The sequence below is a fragment of the Drosophila bipectinata genome, chromosome 2R, assembly GCF_030179905.1.
Source record: "Drosophila bipectinata strain 14024-0381.07 chromosome 2R, DbipHiC1v2, whole genome shotgun sequence".
NCBI classification, from domain to species: domain Eukaryota; kingdom Metazoa; phylum Arthropoda; class Insecta; order Diptera; family Drosophilidae; genus Drosophila; species Drosophila bipectinata.
The window spans coordinates 18,256,171-18,280,427 of NC_091737.1; the positions used below are offsets into that span (position 1 = coordinate 18,256,171).

General features: G+C 45.4%; 2 protein-coding genes across 35 annotated transcripts in view; both read right to left on the reverse strand.

Annotated features, from left to right (window-relative positions):
- hppy (MAP4K3-like protein hppy) overlaps positions 1–6,821 on the reverse strand; it is a 38,624-nt gene extending 31,803 nt beyond the window's left edge. For 7 of the 8 annotated variants that reach the window (XM_043210235.1, XM_043210231.1, XM_043210234.1 and 4 more), the window contains exons 1-2: positions 6,692–6,821; positions 5,649–6,086 (exon numbers count right to left, since the gene is read on the reverse strand). In XM_043210235.1, coding sequence (XP_043066170.1) covers positions 5,649–5,774 — 126 coding nt within the window. In that variant the 5' untranslated portion in view covers positions 5,775–6,086; positions 6,692–6,821. Of the gene's footprint in view, positions 1–5,648; positions 6,087–6,507 lie in introns of all 8 variants that reach the window. The other variant, XM_043210229.1, reaches the window with a different exon arrangement.
- A 393-nt stretch (positions 6,822–7,214) lies between these two features.
- LOC108125016 (uncharacterized) lies at positions 7,215–21,459 on the reverse strand. Of its 27 annotated transcripts, XR_011442314.1 has the most exons (17): positions 17,206–17,387; positions 16,480–17,025; positions 16,299–16,421; positions 15,481–15,582; positions 15,247–15,426; positions 14,976–15,185; positions 14,184–14,389; positions 13,707–14,124; positions 13,525–13,551; positions 13,085–13,282; positions 12,546–12,981; positions 11,622–11,781; positions 11,454–11,561; positions 8,617–8,772; positions 8,439–8,451; positions 7,866–8,088; positions 7,215–7,558 (listed from the first exon to the last, which is right to left on the reverse strand). XR_011442314.1 is itself a non-coding variant. In XM_070278246.1 (16 exons), exons 2-16 carry the CDS (start codon positions 16,960–16,962, stop codon positions 7,547–7,549), a joined length of 2,832 nt encoding a protein of 943 aa, XP_070134347.1. In that variant the 5' UTR covers positions 16,963–17,025; positions 17,206–17,387; the 3' UTR covers positions 7,215–7,546. The 27 variants fall into 27 exon arrangements, 8 of the variants coding, with proteins under 8 accessions (XP_070134347.1, XP_017096500.2, XP_070134348.1 ...); XR_011442319.1 differs by lacking the exon at positions 17,206–17,387 and adding an exon at positions 20,991–21,459 and having other exon boundaries at positions 7,866–8,451; positions 16,480–16,949; XR_011442313.1 differs by lacking the exon at positions 17,206–17,387 and adding an exon at positions 20,550–20,564 and having other exon boundaries at positions 7,866–8,451.
- Between the last annotated feature and the right edge of the window lie 2,798 nt (positions 21,460–24,257).

Sequence of the window (24,257 nt, forward strand, 5' to 3'; positions counted from 1 at the left end):
TGCCCCCGCCACACTGTCATCGTTTTCGTCACGCTTCTGGCTCTGCTCCACCTTTCTTCCAGCTACCAGCTCCCAGCTCCCCACCCACCTCACGCCCCAGTACTTTCTTCGGTCGTTTTCATAATTTCGTCATGTCTCCCCCAATTAAAGTCAGTTTAGTGCTCTGCGGTTGCTCCCCAGGCCAGGGCACTCGAGTTGGGGATTTCGTCACTCATTAATTATGCTCAGAGCCAGGACTAAGGGTAGAGTGTCCTGGCAGTTTATGCAAATTCCTTCCAAGGTTAATCATTTATTTTTGTTTTATTTTTTGGATTATTATTGCGGATCACCTGGATCTCCTAATTAGGCTGCTAGGCTGCTAGGCAACCCTTGAGGCACCTTCTATGGACTCTCCTGGAACTGCACTCGTCTTTTCCCCAAATTGGAATTACACGTTTTAATGGGAATTAGTTTGGGCCGCAAACTTTTCGACTCTCTCTCCCTGGTAAACTTTTCGCCGCGCCGACTAATGGAATTATGCAAACCAGCCCTAACAGCAAACAACAGGTCAACTTTTGGCCAGCGATTACCAGGGAGGGACAAGTACCAGTACCAGTACCAGTCCCAGTACCAGTGGCCATGGCAGTGGTAGTCCTCCTCCCAGTAGCTCATTTAACTTGCATAATTCTACAAGTTTTTAATCAACCCTCGCTGACTGAAAGGGAGAGGCCACAAAATGGGGGGTTTTATTTATTTTTTTTGAAGAGTCTTATTTATTTTCATAGATGGGGTAGTACTTGAAGGTGCTATAGAGACCTGGTACTTGTGGAGAATGGGGCATTTTATATTCTTATCTATTTTATACTTTACTATATAGCTGGAAATCAAATTTCAGAGAAATCGGGTTATTTTTAGATAACTTATAGCCCCTTATTTTGCTTCCTACTGTCTTCCTTTACTTCCTAACTCTCAAAAGCACTTAAAAGTATGCCACAAAAAGGAGTTAGAAGCTACTTTAAAGAAAAGCTAAGTACCGTGTATCATTTTATTTATTTTCATAGATGGGGTAGTACTGGAAGATTCTTTTTAGACCCGGTACTCGTACAGAACAAGGCCTTATTCTATTCCAATCTATAACATACTTACCCTTATATCTAGATATTCCCCTTACATCTTATATCTTCCCCTTATATCTTGCTTCAGACAAATAGGACAGTTTTTAGAGAACCTATAGCCCTTTATGCATTCTTCTTGCTACTCTCTTACTCCGTAGCACCCAAAAGTATGCCATAAAATGTAGTTGGAAGGCTTTGCAGAGTACCGGTTATCATTTTAGTTTTTCTCATAGATGGGGCAGCACTAGAAGGTTCTTTTTAGACCTCGTTCAGGTTTTACAGACCTCGATACTCGTACAGGTTCTAAACAGGGTCCACAGGTCCATTTTAAGAAAAGTTATAGCCCTTACAGCCCAATATATTACAGTTATAGCCCAAAAGTATGCTACAAAAAGTAGTTTAAAGACTCTTTTAAAAAAGAACCGAGTACCGGGCATCATTTAGTCTACTAACACCTCATACTCCGCTTTCTTGCCACAGGTTGCTGAACTAAGAGACTCAAGAATGACTACCCAGTCTTCAGTTTAGGTTCCAGAGGCAGTTGCAAGTCGCAAGTCGCAAGTTGAAACTCTTTGGCGCCTGCGCAGCGCCGGCAGCGACAAAAGACACATGTGGGCCGAGACCACGCCCACCCAGGCCCCCAGTTTATGACGGCATGGCTGAGATATGTGGCTCAGCATCAGTCTCTGCTCTAAGTTGGCTGATGATGATTTTAATGCCGCAACTCCGACGTTGCAAAGTTCAGGCCTGGGTTTTCGGGTAAGAAGTTGTAATGAAGGACAAAGTTTTTGCCACACACAGGAGCGGGGGCACACATGGGGGGGGACACAAAGTTGGCCAGAAAATAAATAAGAATGCAGCAGAGGAGCTCGAGCCAGAGTCCTTGGCGAAATTACCCAAATAACGTGCTAGAAGTGCTGTAAATGCTTCCCCTTATCCCGATCCCTGCTGCTGAAAGGTGGTCCTGGTGTCCTGATGTCCTGGCATATATCCAATTGAAGGGCTGGTGCCGGAGACAGGGTGGAGGCTGCTCAATATTCAAGGAAAATGTCAACCGGAAATGAGCAGGAAAATGAAGAGAAAAACTAAGGAAGCCGCAGTGGAGACAGTTCGAGTTGGAGGAAGATGAATGGTGACACTTGGACACTAGAGGGTCAAAGGGCATAAGAAAGAAGACAGACAGACCCCTAAACTATTTCTTTCAGTGTAGAGAAAGTATGAGAAATTAGCCAGCAGCAGATGCCACTACTGCTTAGGCTCCTCAAGCGCCACAACATCAGCATCCTCCACGCCCCTTCCTGCCCAGACGAGTGTCTGTCGGTCCACAACCGTCCCCGATCCGACCCTTTACCGTTAGAGACCCAACTTTAAACCCAACCAGACCGGATTCGGAGCCAGATTCTCTTTTATTTTCCAGCAGTTTTTTTTTTATTTGACTTTGGGGACGTCTGCTGATGGCGGCGGCGATACGGGGCGGTGCCTGGTGGTGCCTGGCGGGCCTCTTCCATATATTTCTGATATGTTTTGAAGCGAAAGGATAATAGAAAGCCAGGCGGCCCAGGACTTGCCACCACCGGCAATCCCAATATTTGCACAACTGGGATTCTTTTTTTTTTTTTTTTGGGTTTTGCGGAGGACGGTGTGGGAGTGTGGGATTGGGTCCCTGGAGTTGGGTTTTTATTTAAATTTCGTACATTTGAGTTGATTTGGCGAGTGGATTAGTTTAGGGCCTCACCCGGCCGGGCATGAAAGGATCCAAGGGATGAAGCAGGAATGGGCCAAGAAGGGGTGGCGCGTCTGGCCCGACTTTGGGGAGCCAGGAAAGCCACTGGAGTTGGAGGGCAGGACACGTGTCCCCTGTTGGCACTACTACTCCTGGTAATTGGACCAAATTATGCCTCCACTATATGCACTTAAAGTGTGGATGGTGTTCTAATCTCTTTATAATTGTAGTTGCCACTTATTCGCTCAGTGTGGCAACTAATGAGCCAGCACGGAGTTCGAACTCGATTCCATTGTTGGCCACATTGGGGGGCTACGAGAGAGAGGTACCTCCCCTTCCTGGCCACTGAAGACGTGCAAATTATTGCCACGCCGGAATTAGGTCAACAGGGCGACCCTCTGCCACCACCTCCCCGACTCTTGTTTTGTTGTTGTTGCCAAATTAAGGGTTGCCATTACCCCCCCAAAAACCCAGGCACTGAAAACAAATCTCAGGCCAGCTCTAAGCCCATTTAACACTTGAAAGCGGCCAAGGGGTGTTTACTTAGCGCCCATTATGGCGGTGGGCGGTGGGCAGTGGGCGTGTCAAGATCCATTTGCATATTGCCCCCAAAGTGGCCAAAAAATCCAAAAGATCTCTATATTCCAGAGGCAAGAAGGGCACAACCTTTGACATTGTCTGTTTGCTTTGAAGCTGGGAGTTGTTGGGGGGAGAGAGGGGCTTTTAGGGCCCAATGATTTCTCTGGAAAATGGAAAACCCCCTTTACTTTTCCGACAATTGCCAGTTTTGAGGGAAAAACAAACCAAAACAAGCATCAAATCAGCAAAAAGACAGACAGACAGACATCATCTGGAGATAAATGCAATGCATTTTCCATAAGACCACGCCCACACATGCGTTGGCTACGTGACCTCCTTATGGTCCCCCCCTTGGAGGGGAAGGGAGGGGCGGGGGGGTTAGCCAACCACTTCACTGGCGCTGCTTCAAATTCACTTCAGTTTCGTGTTCTTTTCTCTAGTAATTTTCCCAACAGACCACCCCAGTCACCCCACCACCCCAGCCACCCACTCTGTGGGTCGAGAGCGTTGCGCCAATTTTTTTTTTCATGTTTTCATGCGTGTTGCGTGTACAACAACAACAACAACAACAACAAATAGCAAACACAACAAACAAGAGAAAACAACTGAAAACCAACAACAACAACAACAACAATGACGAGGATGATTGTTAAAGTGTGGCAGAAACAACAACAATGAAGGGACATTGTATGGAGAAGTCAAGTGCCTGGCAAAGGTAATCACACACACACACACACATACATACATACAAAAGCATAGAAACATAGACCAAATACACGCATGAAATATGTATGTATATATATGTATGTGTATGTGTGTGCCAGTTTTCATTGCATAACTGTAACCTGGCACTCTCTTGCCTTTATTCCTTATTTCTTTTTCACTTTCCACTTTCCTCACTTGCTTTGCTCTCGAATTTCCGGTAATGAAGACTCTCCACACCCCCCACCACCCTCCTCCACCATCACCTGCCTGGCATAAAGAATTCGTTGCATACTTCTTGGTGCTGTAATTATTGTTTTGAAAACCTGGAACACCCCTCCCTAGGTAGAAGTTTGAACCCAATTTTTGGATCATTGTACCGTCTAATAAGAACCAATGAGTATGAGGGGAGAAAGGGGGGCTACAGTGGAAACCCAATTCCATTCACAACGGCCCGTCAACAGGGCGTATTGTTGTCCATTTCTGATGTTATTATAGTATTTCTATTGTAAGCTGATATATCGCGAAATGCGAGTGCGAGTGGGGAGTGGGGAGTGGGGGAATTGCGAAAAGTGGAACGAGCGATGATGATTGTTTCGATTGCCCTGCACTTCAATTGCGGCGCGTCATGTGCGCAGTTTTCTATCCAAGATTAGGGCTAGAGACCCTACACCACCACTACCATCAAGACCCTCTGTCTGGGTGGCATCATAAATAACACCCCGATGTAAGCTCCATAACTTGAAAAGAGTGCCAGACTTGGAAGCCATCAGATGACGCATCTTATAGATGGATATGGCAACTGAATCAGATACAGATACAGAGATACAGATACAGATACAGAACATAAACAAATAAGCATTTTTGGAATTAATCCCCATAATCAATGCAAGTTCGTGTCTCAACTAGGCTTGAGTTTGAGAGTTTTGAAATAATAGAGGCACTTTGAATCAATATCCAAGATACTAAAGGGAAGATACTAGATAGATAGTTAAGAACTTTAAGATAGAAGATACATTTTTCATCAAAATAACCAAACTTTTCATCAATCCAAAAGTGGAAAAGCGGAAATCCCCTCAAAATCAAAGGGTTCCTGCTATCTCTATTTCATATCAAAAATACCATAGCCCCCCCTTGTGGAATTGCATTATGCCACGCCTCCCTTCACCCCAGCACCCAAGGGCAACTTCAGCGCCGTTACGGACGCATTTGTCATATTTCCATTCCCATTCCGAAGGGGCAGTCATGGAGTAAACATGGAAGTTGGGGCATAAAAAGCAAAAGAACGAGCCAGCGGAGGAAGGGGAGCAGGAGTGGCGCATATTTGTGTTTGGGGAGAGGGGAAGGGAACTGGGGCAGCTGGCTCCGACTCCGTGGAGCATGCGGTGGCAAGCAGATGTACAAATGAGTGTGCCGAAGGGCTACTCCTTCTCCTCCCCGAGCTCCTCCAGCGGAGGTTAAAGGGTGAACCAGCACTCTTCCAGTGTTTCTTTATTTTCTCCATTCTGAGACATAAGGGTACCCCCTATTTTTGCAGTGTATGAACTCACCTTGTAGACATCTCCATATGTGCCGGAGCCAATCTTCTGGATGAGCTCGTACTCGTCCTGCGGATTGCGACGCGATATGTCCGAGCTGAGCAGATTGGCGTTGTGGTGGCTGTGGGCGGCGGCCATCTTGTCCGCTTGGATCCTTCCCCGCTTCCGGTGCACCCTATGGACTCCTTCCGGATCTCTCCTGCGTGCGGTCTAGTGAAGCTCTGTGGCGAGTGGCCTACCTCCGCTATATGGTTTCGGTTACCGATACGATTTTAGCACTCACAGTGGGCGGAATTCAGAGGCTTTCGGGGATCGAGATGCATTTTGGAACGGCACTCACACACACTCACACTCTGGCACGCACTCGGGCGGTAATTGCGTAACGTTAACTGGACTTTGGATATATATTAATCGCTTGAATTAATTACTGAACCAGCCGCGATCGGATCTCTGCAAAGAATTCGCCAACGAAGACACGGATATTAGAAGCGCAGTCGAGCCGGAGAAGCAGGCGAGGTGGCCGAGGGGGGCGATGGGGGTGTCGCGATTCGCGAATATGACGCACAAAAACACATTGATGAAAACAAATGGCAAGAAAAAGCAACAAAAACAAAAACGGGTGGGTGCTGGTGATGGTGCTGGGGGGGGGAGGGACAGTTGGTTGCCGACTGGAGCGGGGGGAGGACGAGGAAGAGAAAGCGCCGCGGGGTGGGAGGCAGGCAGGCAAGCAGGCAGGCGAGAAGGTGGTAGGCGAGAGAACGTCTCGCTTTTTTTCGCCGTCGCTATCGCCGTTCTCCTGCTTTCTTTGTTTCTGGACGCGCTGCTTCACTTTATGAATTATTTAATTATTTTAGGCACATGTTAACTTTACGAGCAATTCTAGTAATAATAATTAGTAGACGAATCCGAAAACACACACACGCGACAACAACAACAACAAAAACAGAGCGAGGCGTGTCGCTTTGTCGCCCGACGCAGTATCAGTGTAGTTGTTGTTGTTGGTTGCGCTTTTTCTATTTTTTTTTTTTTGTTTCAACAACGCAATCGAAAAGCACCTGGAGTTAAATTGCACACGTGACGTTCGCGACTGCAGCGCTCACGGTTCGAATTTTTGCCAATTTTTGTAGTCCCCAACGTCCGTGCACCGTGCTCCACTTTGTTTTTATCTACTCGAATCGTGTTGGAATCGATAGAACGATATTCACCTGAGTATTTATCGATGGATTAACATTTTTGTTGGCCAACACTGGACACTCTAACCTTTCCAGCACTGTCAGAAATAGAGATGCCATATTTCTTAATGTTATTTCGATACGTTTTTTTGTGACTGAAACAATTTTCAATGCATTTTTTAGTCGCTATAGGAAAAACTGCAATGAAACAAAACAAAATAGCTTTTGTTACATCTCTAAAAAACCATCCAGGGTTGTTATCGTTAATCGATAGGTCCAGCTGTTTGGACAGGGATGCCACTTTACCCAACGGACATGGCGGCAAAGTAATAAAATTTCAAAAATATTTTACAACATTTGACTTGAAGCCCCATTCAAAAACCCCTTTTTTAAGTAAATATAATGCTTTTCGATTTCATTTTGTACAATTATTATTCGTGTTTTGTAGAAAATACAAAATATCAAGGGCCTCGAGCTCGTTGACACAGAGAAATGGGTTAAAAACGAAACCAAAGAACCTATTGCACGTGGTTGTGGTGTGTTCGCTGGTGTATAAATAAATAACGAAATAAGATGTATCAAGGATTCCCATAGCAGCGTAGATAGCTCGCACAGCTTCTCCTCCTCCGTCTAGACTAACTAGGATTAGTATTTCGATTAAGGTTTTCGGATGGGTACCTCGGACGTTCCGGGGTTCCCCTTCACAGCTTCCGGATGCTGCGGTCCGCCGCAGCTGAGTTAAGTTTGGTCCTGCGGAAACAGTAACGTAAAAATGTTAGAAAAGAGTAATATAGGATTAAGATTTGGGGAAAAACGAATAATTAACAAAATCAAACAAGCCAATTAGCAGATTCTTTGGATTTAGCAGATTTAGTTTCGATCGGATAGCGATCAAAGACGAACAGAGAGTGTTAATTTTCACAACACAGTGGAGAAGAACAAGAACACGTCCCAGAGAAACCATTTCCCAGGACCAGTCTCCTTTTCTAAGGGGGCTAGGGACGCAGTTTCTCCAGGACTTCATGCGGATGCGATGGCGGTTGTGATGGCGGCTTACCCCGATTTCCCAGTTGCCAAAGGCCAACTGGAAAACGCTCGAACCTCTAATAACTTCTGCTGGAGGAATCTAAAGGGCCCTGCTGTGGTTTACGAATCGAAGTTGGAGAGTGTGTGGACGGGTCTTTGAAATATATTGGCGTCAGAAAGTGGCCTGGCCCCTGGACTTATGCTGTACTTATGCTGGATGGTGTTGTTTCTACTAGGTCTGATCACTTGTCATCCTGCTCCAGGGGGACGGATGGTTGGTCGATCGATGGTGAAGTGGGTGCGATGAGAGAAGAGCTCGGATTAGTGCCCATAAAAAAACAATACAACAAAATGAGAAGCGTGGCCAAAAGCGAGGTGGCTATAAATGGTGGGGTGGTTGCTGGGGGATGGCGGGAGCCGGAAGCCGGAAAACAAAGCCCAAATCTGTAATTTCCACTTCTGACGCCGAATTCAAATAAAATCAAAATCGCTTTTGTTAAATATCAAACTGCATTTGGCGGACTCAAGGCTTTTACAAAATTAAGATTGGGACACAAAATAAATGGCTCTAGTTAACTAGGTTAATATCTCTCTCTGTGAGTACCGGAAATGATGTTCTGTTCGGGTGTGTGTGTGCATTTCGTGTGGGTGTGTGTGTTGGAGGGGTATGTGTGTATGTGTGGAAAGAGAAAAACAAAATGAAATCAATAAATTAGTATACGGTATTGGCAGGGTTACTAGTTGAGAGAGTCCACGACGGTCAGGTCGAGGACTCCACTTACAGTTCCATGGAGAGCACCGTGGGATTGGGACAGGACTGGGGCGCCCGTATGTGACACTGCTTGTGACAGATCAGCTGGCAGTCGCGGCATTCGTAGCCCTGCTTTCCGGGCCTCCGCGGGATCGACTTCATGCAGATGGAGCACTGTAGGCCGCTTCTGGAAGATGAAAAGAGGATTCTTGGTCAAAATATCTGGGGTGGAAGCTGTGTATTTCAGCTAATAATGCTTCGATCTCTTGTTTCTACTGGAAGCCCTATGTCCATAGGACACGTCCAAACTATGTCCATATCTTGGCCAATTTGCATCCGATCCTTGAGAGGAATACCTTAAAAGATTTCTGAGACGATTCTCTACCGATTCCCATCAAAATATGAAGAAGGATTTTTCGATCGATTTTTTTCAAAATTTTTGAGGGGGTCCCCTTGGAAAATCCAGGTCTTTCAAATATGGCCACCAACTATGTCCATATCTTGGCCAATTTGCATCCGATCCTTGAGAAGAATACCTTAAAAGATTTCTGAGACGATTCTCTACCGATTTCTATGAAAATATGGAAGAGGATTTTTCGATCGATTTTTTTCAAAATTTTTGTGGGGGTCCCCTTGGAAAATCCAGGATTTTCATATATGGCCACCAACTATGTCCATATCTTGGCCAATTTTCATCCGATCTTTAAGAGAAACACCTTAAAAGATTTCTGAGACGGTTCTCTACCGATTCCCATCAAAATATGAAGAAGAATTTTTCGATCGATTTTTTCAAAATTTTGTGGGGGTCCCCTTGGAAAATCCAGGATTTTCATATATGGCTCCAAACTATGTCCATATCTTGGCCAATTTGCATCCGATCCTTGAGAAGAATACCTTAAAAGATTTCTGAGACGATTCTCTACCGATTTCTATGAAAATATGGAAGAGGATTTTTCGATCGATTTTTTTCAAAATTTTTGTGGGGGTCCCCTTGGAAAATCCAGGATTTTCATATATGGCCACCAACTATGTCCATATCTTGGCCAATTTTCATCCGATCTTTAAGAGGAACACCTTAAAAGATTTCTGAGACGGTTCTCTACCGATTCCCATCAAAATATGAAGAAGAATTTTTCGATCGATTTTTTCAAAATTTTTGTGGGGGTCCCCTTGGAAAATCCAGGATTTTCATATATGGCTCCAAACTATGTCCATATCTTGGCCAATTTTCATCCGATCCTTGAGAGAAATATCTTAAAAGATTTCTAAAACGATTCTCTACCGATTCCCATCAAAATATGAAGAAAGATTTTCCGATCGATTTTTTTCAAAATTTTTGTGGGGGTCCCCTTGGAAAATCCAGGATTTTCATATATGGCTCCAAACTATTTTCATATCTTGGCCAATTTGCATCCGATCCTTGAGAGGAATACCTTAAAAGATTTCTGAGACGATTCTCTACCGATTCCCATCAAAATATGAAGAAGGATTTTTCGATCGATTTTTCTCAAAATTTTTGTGGGGGTCCCCTTGGAAAATCCAGGATTTTCATATATGGCTCCAAACTATTTTCATATCTTGGCCAATTTGCATCCGATCCTTGAGAGGAATACCTTAAAAGATTTCTGAGACGATTCTCTACCGATTCCCATCAAAATATGAAGAAGGATTTTTCGATCGATTTTTTTCAAAATTTTTGAGGGGGTCCCCTTGGAAAATCCAGGTCTTTCAAATATGGCACCCAACTATGTCCATATCTTGGCCAATTTGCATCCGATCCTTGAGAGGAATACCTTAAAAGATTTCTGAGACGATTCTCTACCGATTCCCATCAAAATATGAAGAAGGATTTTTCGATCGATTTTTTTCAAAATTTTTGTGGGGGTCCCCTTGGAAAATCCAGGATTTTCATATATGGCTCCAAACTATTTTCATATCTTGGCCAATTTGCATCCGATCCTTGAGAGGAATACCTTAAAAGATTTCTGAGACGATTCTCTACCGATTCCCATCAAAATATGAAGAAGGATTTTTCGATCGATTTTTTTCAAAATTTTTGTGGGGGTCCCCTTGGAAAATCCAGGATTTTCATATATGGCTCCAAACTATTTTCATATCTTGGCCAATTTGCATCCGATCCTTGAGAGGAATACCTTAAAAGATTTCTGAGACGGTTCTCTACCGATTCCCATCAAAATATGAAGAAGAATTTTTCGATCGATTTTTTTCAAAATTTTTGTGGGGGTCCCCTTGGAAAATCCAGGATTTTCATATATGGCTCCAAACTATGTCCATATCTTAGCCAATTTTCATCCGATCCTTGAGAGGAATACCTTAAAAGATTTCTTTGACGATTCTCTATCGATTCCTATCAAAATATGGACAAGGATTTTTCGATCAATTTTTTTTCAAAATTTTTGTAGGGGCTCCCTTGGAAAATCCAGAATTTTCATATATGGCTCCAAAGTATGTCCATATCTTGGTAAATTTTCATCCGATCTTTAAGAGGAATACCTTAAAAGATTTCTGAGACGATTCTCTACCGATTCCTATCAAAATATGGGCAAGGATTTTTCGATCAATTTTTTTCAAAATTTTTGTGGGGGTCCCCTTGGAAAATCGAGGATTTTCATATATGGCTCACAACTATTTCCATATCTTGGTCAATTTTCATCCGATCCTTGAGAGGAATACCTTAAAAGATTTCTTAGATTATTCACTACCAATTCTCGTAAAAATATGAAAAAGGTTTTTTCGATCGATATTTTATCAAAATTTTTAGAAGGGAAACATAGGCATGTAATACCCCAAAAGATATCTCCCCCGATATCACATCCTTGAAAAAAATAGCTAAAAAATAAAGCTTACCCGCTCAAATGCTTGGCGATGAAGGTGTGGTCGTTGTAGATGTGCAGCTTGGTGCCCTTGCGCCTCCAGCGGGGTCTCTGGGCGATGGCCAAAGGCACAATAAAGTGGCTGTGAGGAAGAAAAAAAGAGTTTATAAAAGAAACTTGAAAAGGCCATCAATGGACTGACCGCTTTACGCCGTTCTCGATGGTCTCCAGCACCAGGGTGGAGGCCTCGTGCACGTAGGTCTTGTTGCTCGCCGAGGAGAAGCCTGAGATGGCCGAGGATTCTGAAATTGAGGAGCGACGTGAGTGGTCGGTGATGGAGTGCCCGATGCCCATGCGGGGTCCTGCGTTTAGTTAAGTTTTGTGTGTTTTTTATGTGGCAAGTTGAGAGAGTGGCACACAAACCAAGCACCCGGTTAAGACCCGTCAAATCATATTGCAGTATATGGAAAATAAAATAAAGAAAAGAATACGGAAGGTGTGTGAGAAATAATCGAAATCAAGTTGATACGCAAATCGAACCAAAGGCCGTTCCAAAAATAAAGCCAACAATATCGTATTTACAAAATGTGTTTGAAACCGTGTTTTTGTGTGTTTTTAGAGTTTGCGGTTTTGGGAACCATGGAATACATACAGATTCGTGTAGAGGGTCACAGTTCGGTTAGCATGTGATGGTAGAAAGTGTTAGGGGAGAGAAGAGACAATACAAGACGTAGAGTACCAGTACAGACATTGGAAGTAGATACAATTATAGTTACAATAAAGCGTGGTTAACATACAGTTAATATCTTAAAGATGGAAATGAAAAATGAGATCAGATCCAATCTTAAAATGAGTGAAAAATGCAAATGAAAACCATAAAGCTTCAAGGTGAAAGTCCAGCTGAGGACTTGCCATTAAAAACAAATCAAGAAAAGCCAAAAAATATGAATAAAAGTGCCAAATGCCATGATCTCCAAATGCAATATTAGGTGAGGGAATATCCAGAGCTGTTAGCGGAATGCGTGGGTGATCCGGTGAGAGTGCGTTCAAGCCAGGCTTAAATGGACACAGACGAAGGCGAGGGCTCCAGCCAAGTCGGAGCATTGTGATCGAGGGTGGTAATTACCAAGTGAATTGCTTTTGGACAGAGTGGCACGATCGACAGATAATGAACGGGAAGATTCACCATTGAGGGTTCCGGTGGCTGTTCGAGGGAGTCCAGTGGCTGACGAGTTGGTGGCTGATAGTGACTTATGACTGTTATTATTGGGCGGTTGGTCGGCCGAGAGGGTGCGTGTCTTGGAGCGGCTGAGCCGCTTCTTCAGGGTACCAAAGAAATTACGTTTTTTGCTGCGCCCGCGATCATCGACCACGTCGCTGCCATCCATATAGCCGGATGAGTTCTGCTGGGCCAGCTGGGAGGCAGAGAGTCCTCCACCTCCGTTCCGGGGCAGGCTGTTGTAGCCGGATCCGTTCGTGTTGCCGTTTCCATTGCCATTCAGGCTGTAGTTGTTGTGGTAGCTGCTGCCGTTGGGCGAGGAGGCGGCGTTGGGCTGGCCATACTGGAAGTGATACCCAAGGACGTATGTTAATCAATGGAATATGAATCTTCACCCAAAACTAAACGCAAACAACATGCCATGCCTCTGAACTCAGCCTACTTACCTCGGCGGTGCTATCCTCGTTGATGGTGTTGTTACCTGAGTCGTTGGCGTCGGCCACCTCCGCGTCGGCCTGCTTCTCCTGGAGCTGGAGCTCGGCCTGGGCCTCGCTGGCAGCCCGCTCGAAGGCCTGGGCCACCGCCTCATCCAGCTCCGTCGGGGCCTGGGTCACCTCGAGTCTGCCGTCCTCGTTCAGCGCAACCTGATCGGTCGATGGGAATCAGATCCGATCGGTTGGAAGACGTGATTAAAGAAGCGCATTTGGGGTTAGGCGGAGCAAAACGGAACAAGAAACAGTTTGGAAATTAGCTTGGCTTAAACACTAGAGAACCTGCATGACTTTGGAGGCCACGAGGCCCCATGAGGGATTAGAGACGCAGTAACGAGGTAACTCAAAAAAGAAACAATTCAAGAGATGAGGACCAGGGCTATGGGGGAGATTACCTTAAATGCATTCGGGCCGGTCGAGTTCTGGGCGGGATCAGCGAGTCGGGGGGAGGGATGAAATGAAACGAAACGGAAAAGAGAAACAAACGAAAATTAAAACGAATAAACCATAGAGGACGGAGCCCGGGGAGATGAGATGAGTGCTACCACTTGGCCAAGAGTCGAGCACGACGCCTTACCCGCTGTACGCTGTGGATGATCAGGGTGCTCTTGCTGGGCTGGCCGCCGTTTCCGGTGCCGGAGAGGGCTCCGTCTTGCAGAGCGCGCACGGCTGCGTCCGCCAGGTCGGCTCCGTTCCGGATGTGCTCGTTGATGGCCGGAGTGCTGATGCGCAGCGCCTCCTTCAGGTGCTGGGGGCGCGTGCCAGCCGGGATTTCGGCTCCCTCGATGAACACAAAGTCCACGGTGATGGCTCCCGACACGGGCTGGGTCTCGTAAGGACGTGGCTGTAGCTGCAGGAGCTGCGTGGAGGCTGGACCTACGGCCAGCTCGTCGATGCCCACCAGGCCCAGACCCAGGAACTTGGGCGGATCCGAGGCAATCACCGGATGGTCGTAGACCTCAAAGAGGATCTCGGCAGATTGCGGGGAGAGTTCACTGCAAATGAAGATTTGGTGACTTGGGATCTCATAATTGGATGTGGAAGAATCACTTACAAGAGAAAGTGCTCGTCCCAGTAGGGCTTGCTGCCGCGCTGGGTTCCCGTCTGGTTCTTCTGGGCCGGCTCGTCCATTTCGATGACCACGTAGGGATCGTGGGCGTCCCGCAGTCCCTCACCCTTGACGATCTTCACCAGCAGCCGGCGGCCGGAAACCATGCGCTGGGAGTCCCTCAGGCCACCGCTCAGATGCTCCATGTTGTGCTGTATGGAATGGATTTCGACAAGGTGATATGAGATGGGCGACAAGACATAGAGAGACAAAGAGGGGGCAGAGTCTAAGGCAGGGGCATGGGCAGGGGCAGGGTCAAAAGATCAAAAGTCGGGGTTGGAGTTGGCTCATGAAATTCGCCTTTAATCAGGAACTATGCGTGACATTCACTAGAAATTGTAATAATATTGAAAGTATTGGTTGCCCTGAAAAGAGAAAGAAAGTCTTTTACTTTTTGGGGATCCTTTTGGGAGGTGGGTTGGGGTGTGGCAGGCACAACAAACTCAACGGATTCTCAACGGAGACGGAGACACGGGAAATGTGAATAGAATCATAGAGAAAAGGCGAATTTCAGAGAACGAAACGAGAGGGAATGGGTGAGGAGGAGCATGGATCGAGGAGCAAGGAGTCGAGAGCAATGAGAAATGTCTGTTTGTCTTGAGGAGGTTAACACTGTACAGTGAGGTTCTTTGAAGAGTGACGAGTGTTGAAGAGAACACGGGGACTGAGTGAACCAGAAACCAGAAACAGAAACAGGTGGGAGCTTCCTCCGCCTTCTCACTGCTCCCGACTGCTCACCGCCAGCGAGTCATAGTGCACGGGATAGATTACGGGCAGCTCCAATGGCTCCACATCCGCTCGGGGGCAGGTGGAGTAGATGGAGAAGTCCACCGGGTAGACGGTGTCGCGCAGCGCCGTCGTCAGGATGTCGCTGATCACCGTCTGGAGCTGCTGCTCGTCCTGGTCCATCGGCTTGATGGCGCCCACGCTGTTCATCGCGATGCGGACCTATCGGATTTCAAAACATTAGCTTGCGTGTCCTGCAAAACCTGTGTGGGTTCACACTCACATCTGGATAGCCCTCGACGCGCATCTCACCCTTGAGGGTGTTGTAGTTCATGGGAATGGCCATGCGGGCTCGGAACCTCGACACGGTGACCTTGTAGTGGGAGGTCTCCACCTTGCCCGCCTTCTGCCGGAAAGTCTTCACCTGCAGCACCGGCATGGCGTCACAGTCGAAGGTGATGAGCTGAAAAGTACTTTAGTTAATACTTATGGTCTTTCAGGATTGTATCTCAGTTACCATGTCGGCGGGATTGTTCTCATCGCAGTTGCAGAAGATGTTGTTCAGGCCGGGAGCAGGGCTGTCGGGCAGCACTCGGACAACCTCCACGGCCACTCCATGCTGCAAAAAAGTGCCAGATTTCGGGGGTTGATTAATCAAGTATTACGTAATACGGTTGCTCGCGATTTTTGGTCACAGCCTGGTCTGGATAATGACGGATGACTAAATGGCGACCTTGGCCCACGACTGGCTCCGATCACGTAAAAGGCGATAAAAAAAACGAACCAAATCGGGGGGAAAACAAGTATTTCAAGCAGCTGATACCCTGTACTCGGAACTAGTACTAGTATAGAGTTGTAATAAAGTGGTTGTATTCTACTAATAGTACTAGTACTATCACCTAAGATGCATGTTTCTAGGTCTCTGACTAGTTAATATTGTTACTAAATAATACATCTCTTTCAGGCATTTATTAAACCAATTATAAACCCAACATTCACCTATGAATCTCGACAGCTAGTCGGTATGGAGAAAAAGTTGAAAACAAAACGCGTTTCGCCATCAGTTACGGCTGAGCGAGTTCCCAGCTCGAAGCGGGGGCTCAGAGTGGCGGGGGGAGGGGAGCACAGCTCGAACATCGATTTCAAGTTGAATGTCGTGGCGGGGCCAAGAACAAAGGTCAATGCCCCGTCATCAGTGGAGACCAAGTCGGGCTCAGCCATGACATCAGAGAGTTGCGGAGGAGCTCACACATGATGCCGTGATGACAGGGAAGTCTGATGTCACCCGGTGACCTGGCCAACTGACCACCTGACCACCCTCTGCCCCACACTTACCTCCTCCACGGATTTGCGCAGCGAGTCGTTAATGGCAATCACCCAGGACATGAGCAGTTCGTTGACGATGACCAGGTCGCTGTATAGCCAGCGGAACACCTGGCTGGTCCAGGTGACGGAGCTCTAAGGGGAAATGGGGTTAGTTTTAAACGAAAGAAGGCTGTCCATGAGTTCCACTTACCGTTTCGGGGCCCACAACATTGGAGGGCGGCGGCACATACCGCTTCTTGCGGTTCTCGGGACCCGTGGAGCTCTGACGCACCACCCGACGACGTGGACCGGCAGCGGCGGAGTTCAGCGGTGAGGCTGACGAGCGGCCTCTAGCTCCACCGGCCGCTCCTGCAGCCAGGGGCTTGGCCAAATCCTCGGCCACCTTGCTCTTGGTAGCCAGGAGGTCGCGTGGCTCGGAGAGACGCTTCTCAGTCTTGCCGGAGCCGGAGGTGGGGGATCCCGAGCCGGGGGCCACGCTGCTCTGGCGGCTGGTGGCGGCGCTGGGTGCCTTGCCCTTGTTGAGATACTTGTGGTAGAGGAGCTTGATCAGCCAGACGGAGAAGAGGGCCAGCACGGCCCACAGGAAGATGAAGATGGCCAGGGAGTCCATTGTTAAGTCGCCAAGTCCTTCGAACGAACAGATATAGTCATCGATTTGATCTGCCAGATCCATCGTTCAGTTCCGGCGCGAGGTAATCCCACGGATCAACGTCGTCATCGTCGTCGGAGTGTCGGTCTGTGGGAAAGTATCTTATAGTTTCGTGTATCTCAGAGAGCGAGATGATTTTCTGTATCGGGGCAAAGCCCCCAACCCCCAACCCCCAAGTCCCTGCCCCAGTCCCCGCTCTATTTATAGAATCTGTTCAGATTTTCATTTGGGAAGCTATAGGACGTTCGGAAAAATCGGTCCACTCACAGAGCCACAAAGTCAAACGTTGGTCTTTGATTTAATCCAAAAAAAAATAATCCAAAATGGTACTTTTATGACGAAACACAAGACAGTTTCAACAAAAAAACGGAAAGAAAAATGGAAATCTTGGAAAAACGCAAGAAAACCGAACCGAACTGAACCGAACAGAAACAGAACTCAACTGAAAACTGAATCGTCTGCCTTCGAAAACGGACATATCTTTGGGATCTCTCCGAGGCGAGAGACGTTCTCAGATACGAATAGTATCTGTATCTCCTGCGCCGGCGCCTGCGGCTCGTGTCAGCGATGGGAACATTTGTTTCCTTTCAACAAACACACACATCTAGTATCTGCAACACATTACTTTTAGAGATGTGTCTTTAGATTCTTGACATCTCTGGGCCACTCCCCATCCCTCTGCCATCTGCTCCTATTGGGGCTTATGGGAGCTAATGCATTGACGTCATAGATGTGTCTTTTTGGGGTCACACCAAGAGATGACGTAAGACTGACTGGCGAGGAGCCGCCACCGACTCGCACTCTTAACGACTCTGCCGGATTGTTTATAATGTGTTTCGGTTCTGCCTTTTTTATTTTTAGACCTTTCGTGCGCCTTCTCTCGTTGCCTTTGTTTTCAGCTTGTTTTTGCTTTCACGGATTTATTAGAAACTATTCGAGAGAATTGGCATTCGAGCCGGGGAGACCAGACCTCTATGGGTAACCCTTCCTCCCCTCGGTACTTGTTGCAGTTAATATTCGGGCACTCGAGGCACTGTTCTCATTCATATCCGACTTTTCGCCATCCCGCCATTATGCTCGCCATTATCTGTTTTATATCAATGGCAGCTTTGTTGTTCTTCATCCCGGGTCTCTGAGTTGGCTGCCACATGCTTGGGCTTTCTGCGCCGCTGATTTCCACTTTTCCAAGCAAGTACCCAACCAAACCAAACGCCTTTCGAGCATTCCCAGCCACTGGCCCGTCTATTGACCCCTTCGTGTACCATCTGAGAGGGCGATTACGAGAGCAACAAGTACTCGCGGGTATTTTTAACCCATTGGCAGCGAGGAGGAAAATGCCGCCAGCACTTGGCAAGTGCCAAGGAGGCAGGCGTCCGCCACGCCTCCTGCTAGGGGCAGCCTAGGGGGGTAACACATGTTCCCATCCCCACTGATTGACAGTGACTCTAACGGGTGTGTGGGAAAGTGTCCCCATCACTTCTGTAATTAAAAAAATCTACTCCAAGGGCCATCTAACTACGCCCTGCATTTCCGCGGTGTAGTTCCAACCGAAAGTTTTGCAAATATTCATATTCTGTGTGGTAATAGCCAGAGTTCCCAGAAGAGCTGGGCTCGCCAGCTAATTAATGCCATGCAAGTGGCTCGGCAAGTCGGCCCGCTTCCCAAGCTTGAATTTAATGAGCCTGGAACTTGGGCAAGAGCAACAGGTTGGCAGTACTTCCGTTTTAATTACCAACTCCGGCCAAGGGTCAGAGGTGGCGAGTTGAATGCCCCACCGTTGCCGCTGCCACCTCCTCTGGAGGCATTGCGTCACCCCCTTGCTATTCTCTTGGAGGAACGTCAGGTAGTCGATGTACAAACAACACTCGGAATGCACACAAAGTGCGCATTGCTAATCACATTCAGAGGCGAATAAATATTGAAATGATTTCCGTTACCACGCCAGAGGTCTAAAAATAGAGATTCGGTAATCCAATCCAAGCCAATCCCCTCCGAAGCTGGCAAACCACAGGCCTGAAGGTCGCCCCGGCAGATGACTCCGATTCCCGATTGATTTTCTTTGTTTTTGTTTTTTTTTTTTGAGTCACGGTCAAGGGTGCCGCCTTACGGTCTTATCTTATCATAGCTAGGTATGGTTAGTATCGGGCTTAATTGCTCTTCATGAATGGGTATATAGTGACTGATACGGATCTGGACACCTGGCCATAAAACGACTGTCTAATGGGTTAATAAAATATGTCAAATGACGGCACCGGCAGACCGGCAGGCCGGCAGAAAAACAATACCAAACAGCGACCACATATGATGTCACTCCACCCGGCACTGTTCCAATAAAACATTTTATTCAAATTGATAAGGCTGAGTGAGTGGGTCTGGAATACAAAATATAAATGTTTAGCTAACAAGCTTAGAAGAATGGAATTTGTTCGGAGCGGCTGATAAAAATAGCTTTCGGTTTTAACCCTGAAACCACAACCGATTAATCTGAGAGTTTATGAAATAAAAATAAACATTAATAGCAATGTGATTCATCTTAAGGCTTTCTCAAGTTCCGACAGGGCGTATGATGGATTTCAGCTAATGAGACATTAAGCATACGCACTGGTGACCCAGCTTGGGCAAAGTTTTCTGGAGCACGCACTGCGGGGACCACGTCAGAGGTCACCAGCCAGTTGCGTGATGCAGCTTACACAATTCTGTGTTTTCGCCGAGCCAGAAGTCAGAAGAAAAAGTTCAGCCCAAAACAACACAAATCGGCAGTAAAGCAGTTTCACACGAGAGAGTTGGTTGACTGGGAACCTTTAGACTTTGGCTGGCCGCTGGGCTGGAACTCGTTTATCGATCGGGGGCTATCACTGCCCGAGAATCCATCGATTTAAATGAGGGGAGCCGCCAGACAGCCGCCTCAAGGGTTACGCGTCCAACCCTCGTGCCTCCCCCAGGACTCTAATTGGCCCGTGCATGCGAGGTATTTGAACCCTGGGGCCAATTGTTTTGACCAAACGTGAGGTGCCCACTCTGCATAGGGGTTACCCAGGGCAACCCTGAATAATTCAGAGTCCTGGAATTGATTTGTCAACGGGTTGGACCTTCCCGGGCAAACCAAATCTCGGGGAAATCACAAAAAACACATGTTTACTTTTCAGTGTTTTTGTTTACTCCAATTTCGGGTATTTTTACGAAGAGAGTTTTTGGCGGAAAAGCTTTAACGGTACAGGAGGCGGTATAAGAGAGAATAAGAGAGTGCAAGGAAAAGGGAGAGGTCGGTACACTCAAAAAAAAGGGGTCGTAAGCTATTATTTTTACTAAAAGTTTTTTAAAGACTCTTCTCTAAGTGGACTTTGCCCATTTTTGCCAACTCGGTAGCCTGTGACACAGTTTCCAGTAACTAAGGGTGGTTTGGAGCTGCCTCACGGGGTGGTGGCAAGGGTGGGACAGACAAACTAGAGAGGAGCAGCGAGGGTTGGAGATGCAAAACACGCACTTTCGCTTCCCTTATCGCCAAAAGGATCGCGGAACGTCTTCATAGAGCCATTAGAACACACCCAAAACAACAAGGACCAAGCCCACTTCAGCCCGATGGGGTGGCTCTGGAGGATGGGGTTACTTACCGAATCGTACAACGCAGATTGTTGTTGTTGTTGTGGTTGATGAGGACGTGTCCAGGATGTGCGTTGCAGTAGTTGGGTGGTTCGTGGAAATAAAAATAGATTGCATTATTCGAAGGAATTCACTTGGAATTTTGTGTTATTTTTGGTAGCACTGTTCTCTGGGCCATTTCAGTTCTATTTTGGCCAAAAAAGTCTTAACTTCCAGGTGATGGATTAGTGACAACATGTATGTATTTATGTATGTGTTTGTTTGGAAACCATTAACGTTTTTCGATAATTTCCAGCTCCATTTAAGGCCGAATGTGTGGTGGGAGTGTGGGTGGCAATGCAAATCAATAAGAGAGCGGGGGGTAGGGAAAGGGGTAAAAGCTTCGTGGTGGGTGGTGGGTGGTGGCACAACATAGTAAACAAACGGTATTTTCTCTGCTTTTCGCTACTCACACAATTGACCGAATTACTATTGGCAGCCAGAAGGCCACGTCTCCTTTGGGCCAACCTCGACTTTTAAACCAAAACGTTGCCAATTATTCTTTTTTCAAAAATAATGCCGTTCTGTTTTTTATTTTTATTATTATTATTTATTTATTTATTCAATTTTCTGTACGCCAGAGATATATAGTCGTGATGTTGTTGCTTTACGATGGAATTCTTTGTTGTTGTTGTTCGTTTGTTGTTATTCTTGTTTCTTCTCTCTTGTGTTTTTGTCACTCTGTTCGTTGCGAAGAGGCGTGGAGAGAAAACAGGCGTGGGGGGGTGGAGGAAGCGAGGCAATGCGAGTAGACGTGTGAAGAATTTTACAAACTTCCGTAAAATTAACTAAAAAAAATTTGAAAGACAATGGGATTTGGTCATAAGAGTTGGCTCTGAACTTGAAATATGGGTTTTTCAAAAGAGATGATTTTATTATTCAAACAATTCTATAGGATGACCATGAAGATATAGACTTGGAAACAGTTGTTTCCGTCTGATTTCGACAAGAAGTTCAACATTAAATATTCCAATTATGTAGATTTTTTTTGATTTTTTTTTTTCTGCCACGTTACTAGGCCATTTAGTTTCCTATTCAAACTTGGCCAACATTTAGATTTTCCCCACCAACAGCAACAACAACTACAACCACCCAGAACCACCGAAGAGCGCCCAGGCGCCCACAAGAGAGCACGTCAGCTGTTAGCAGCATCAATGAAGAATGCTCTTTTTTGTTGGTGCTGCTGTCTTCAATTCTGATTGCAGTTCGGCATTTCAATAAATTGTTTTCTTTAGATCTGAAAGACACACACACACACACACACACCCGCACTCGACTTGTACAAGCGAATTCTTCAATGTTTCTTCAATGTTTTTTCGAAAAACAAATATTTTTGCGGTTTGCTGCCAAATTTCCACTACACACGCTCACACACATTTCACTGCTGGCTTTCTTTATTTTCTTTTTGTTTTTTGGCGTCTGCCTTTAATGGCCACTAGAACAATCAAAAACGATGCCGCAGCCGCTGCCGCTATTTTACTTTCAGTCGCGAACGCCACAAGACCAACCTTACTCGTTGAAATTAAGAGAGAGAATAGCAGCCGTCGACTGTGTGCCTATTGGGGCGGCCAAAGAGGCCCCAAAGCTTTCAAAAAGGCCTCCCCAAAGTTTCACAAAGAGCGAAGTTTACTCACGGCCATTTCTATCGATAGGTTAACAGAAAGCTTTTTGAAATATACATATGAATTTAACATATTTTGGAAATAATATTCCTACATTTTGGAAATATTTTTAATAAATAAAACACTGGAACTATAGATTTATTATTTATAGATAATAAATAGAATTACCGGCTAATTGAAGTCAAAACATTCATACGCCCTGTTGCCGCCGGAAGGCTTGTAAAATTAGTGTTAGCAAATGGTATGAAATGTTCGAGGATGCTTAAAACTACATTAAAATGGAAAAAAGGACTAAGAAGCAGAGAAATTATGCCTAAAGTAATTGATTTTTTAAATAGATACTCTCAGTAAAGAATGGCCGCCAAACACCGCAACCGGAAACCGATATATCATGAAACTCACGAAGAGTAACGATTTCTCAGTCACGAACATTGTTATCGATAGGCAAGACCACTTAACAGAGGCTTAACAGTATCCGTTAATTTTTCGAAAATATTTGTATTTATCTATTTTTGAAATAGTTTTACCTTATAGAACCCTATTAATTGTATTTTTGGCTCATATAAGAAACAAAAAGTATTATAAACTTTAATAACCCATCATCCAGCATAATAAATAATCTTTTTAAAGTCAAATCAATCATACGCCATGTTTTAAATGTAATTTTCAAAAATATTTACTTCCCAATAAAATCAAAAGACTATTTTTTTTGGTTTTCACATACAAACGTTGCTTGTTTATTTCACTTTACGTTCTTTTGTTGAATATGCATATAATGTTTTGCGCTTCTTTGCGATTCCCTCTCCGATCGCCGAATATAACTTATGCCCCTTATCGATCTAAGTGAATCCGTTGCTGATTTTTAATATATATTTTGATCTCGAGTTAATTTCGGCTGCTTCCTACCACTTTCCATTTCACGTATGTATATTGAATATTCTGGTTGTATATAAGTGTATAATATATTTAATTTAATACATAAAAAGTTGCGCGCCTGATGCTGCGCGCATCGATTTTTTTACTTGCTTTTAAAATAGTTTACGTGTGTTTAATATTAAATTGTTGCCATTGTGGTCGCAATGCAAAGATCATATATAAAAATACAAAAATCATAACATTTACATACACACCGGACCGTGTGTGTGGCCGCCATATAACTAGGTATTCCATATACTCTATATACTCGTATATATCGCCGCAACCTCGCACAGTCAATATAAAAATTATTGTTAAATTACAAAAATTAAAATGTATATATGCATTCGAATTATACACAACTACTACCGGCGGCTCCTCTTCTGCACAGCCGCTTCTGCACTCAGTATAAATAAATTTTCGTAAATCGTCCACTTAATAAACAATTTCATTTCGTTTATGCCTTAAGAATTAAACTCATCTTCGCGCGCCTAAGCTTTCTCTATCCGTTATCCTTTCTTCTCTTCCGCTTCAATCGATCCTCCCACTTCCGGTTTACTTGGCCTGCCCGTCCATTCAATCATCATTCAATAATTTCGCTATTAAGTCTTAGTCGTATATGGAAGTTGAATTGGTACGCATATGTTCAGGATCGTCTGGGGTCTGGGGGTCTGAGGGGGAGGGGAGGAGTTTACATTAATCAGTGGCGTTCCTCTATATAAATATATTTTTATATGTATTATTTATATGTATAATACGCAGCAGTCGATTGTTAATTTAGCATTCTAATTTCGCTGTATAGATCGGGGATTATTCATTAGAGATTCTAACGCTAAGTGGCTCGATCTGAGGCCGAGTCCTGAACACCACGCTCAATTCCGCTTTGAACTGTTACGATTTCTGATTATATTCTCTGGATCTGTTAAAGATTTGCTGAAGATTCGCTGAAGACTTGCTGGTTGGTTGGTTTTCTTAAAATTGAGTCGTATGAGATCGTGTGCTTAGGAAAATGTCGTGTGATTGGAGGAGCCTTGATGGATGACGTTTGTGGAATTGTTTTCGTTTCGATTTGAGTTCGTAATACTAGTTCCCTTTAGGTTTAGGTTAATGAGTACGATCGTAGATATACCATCTATATGTATG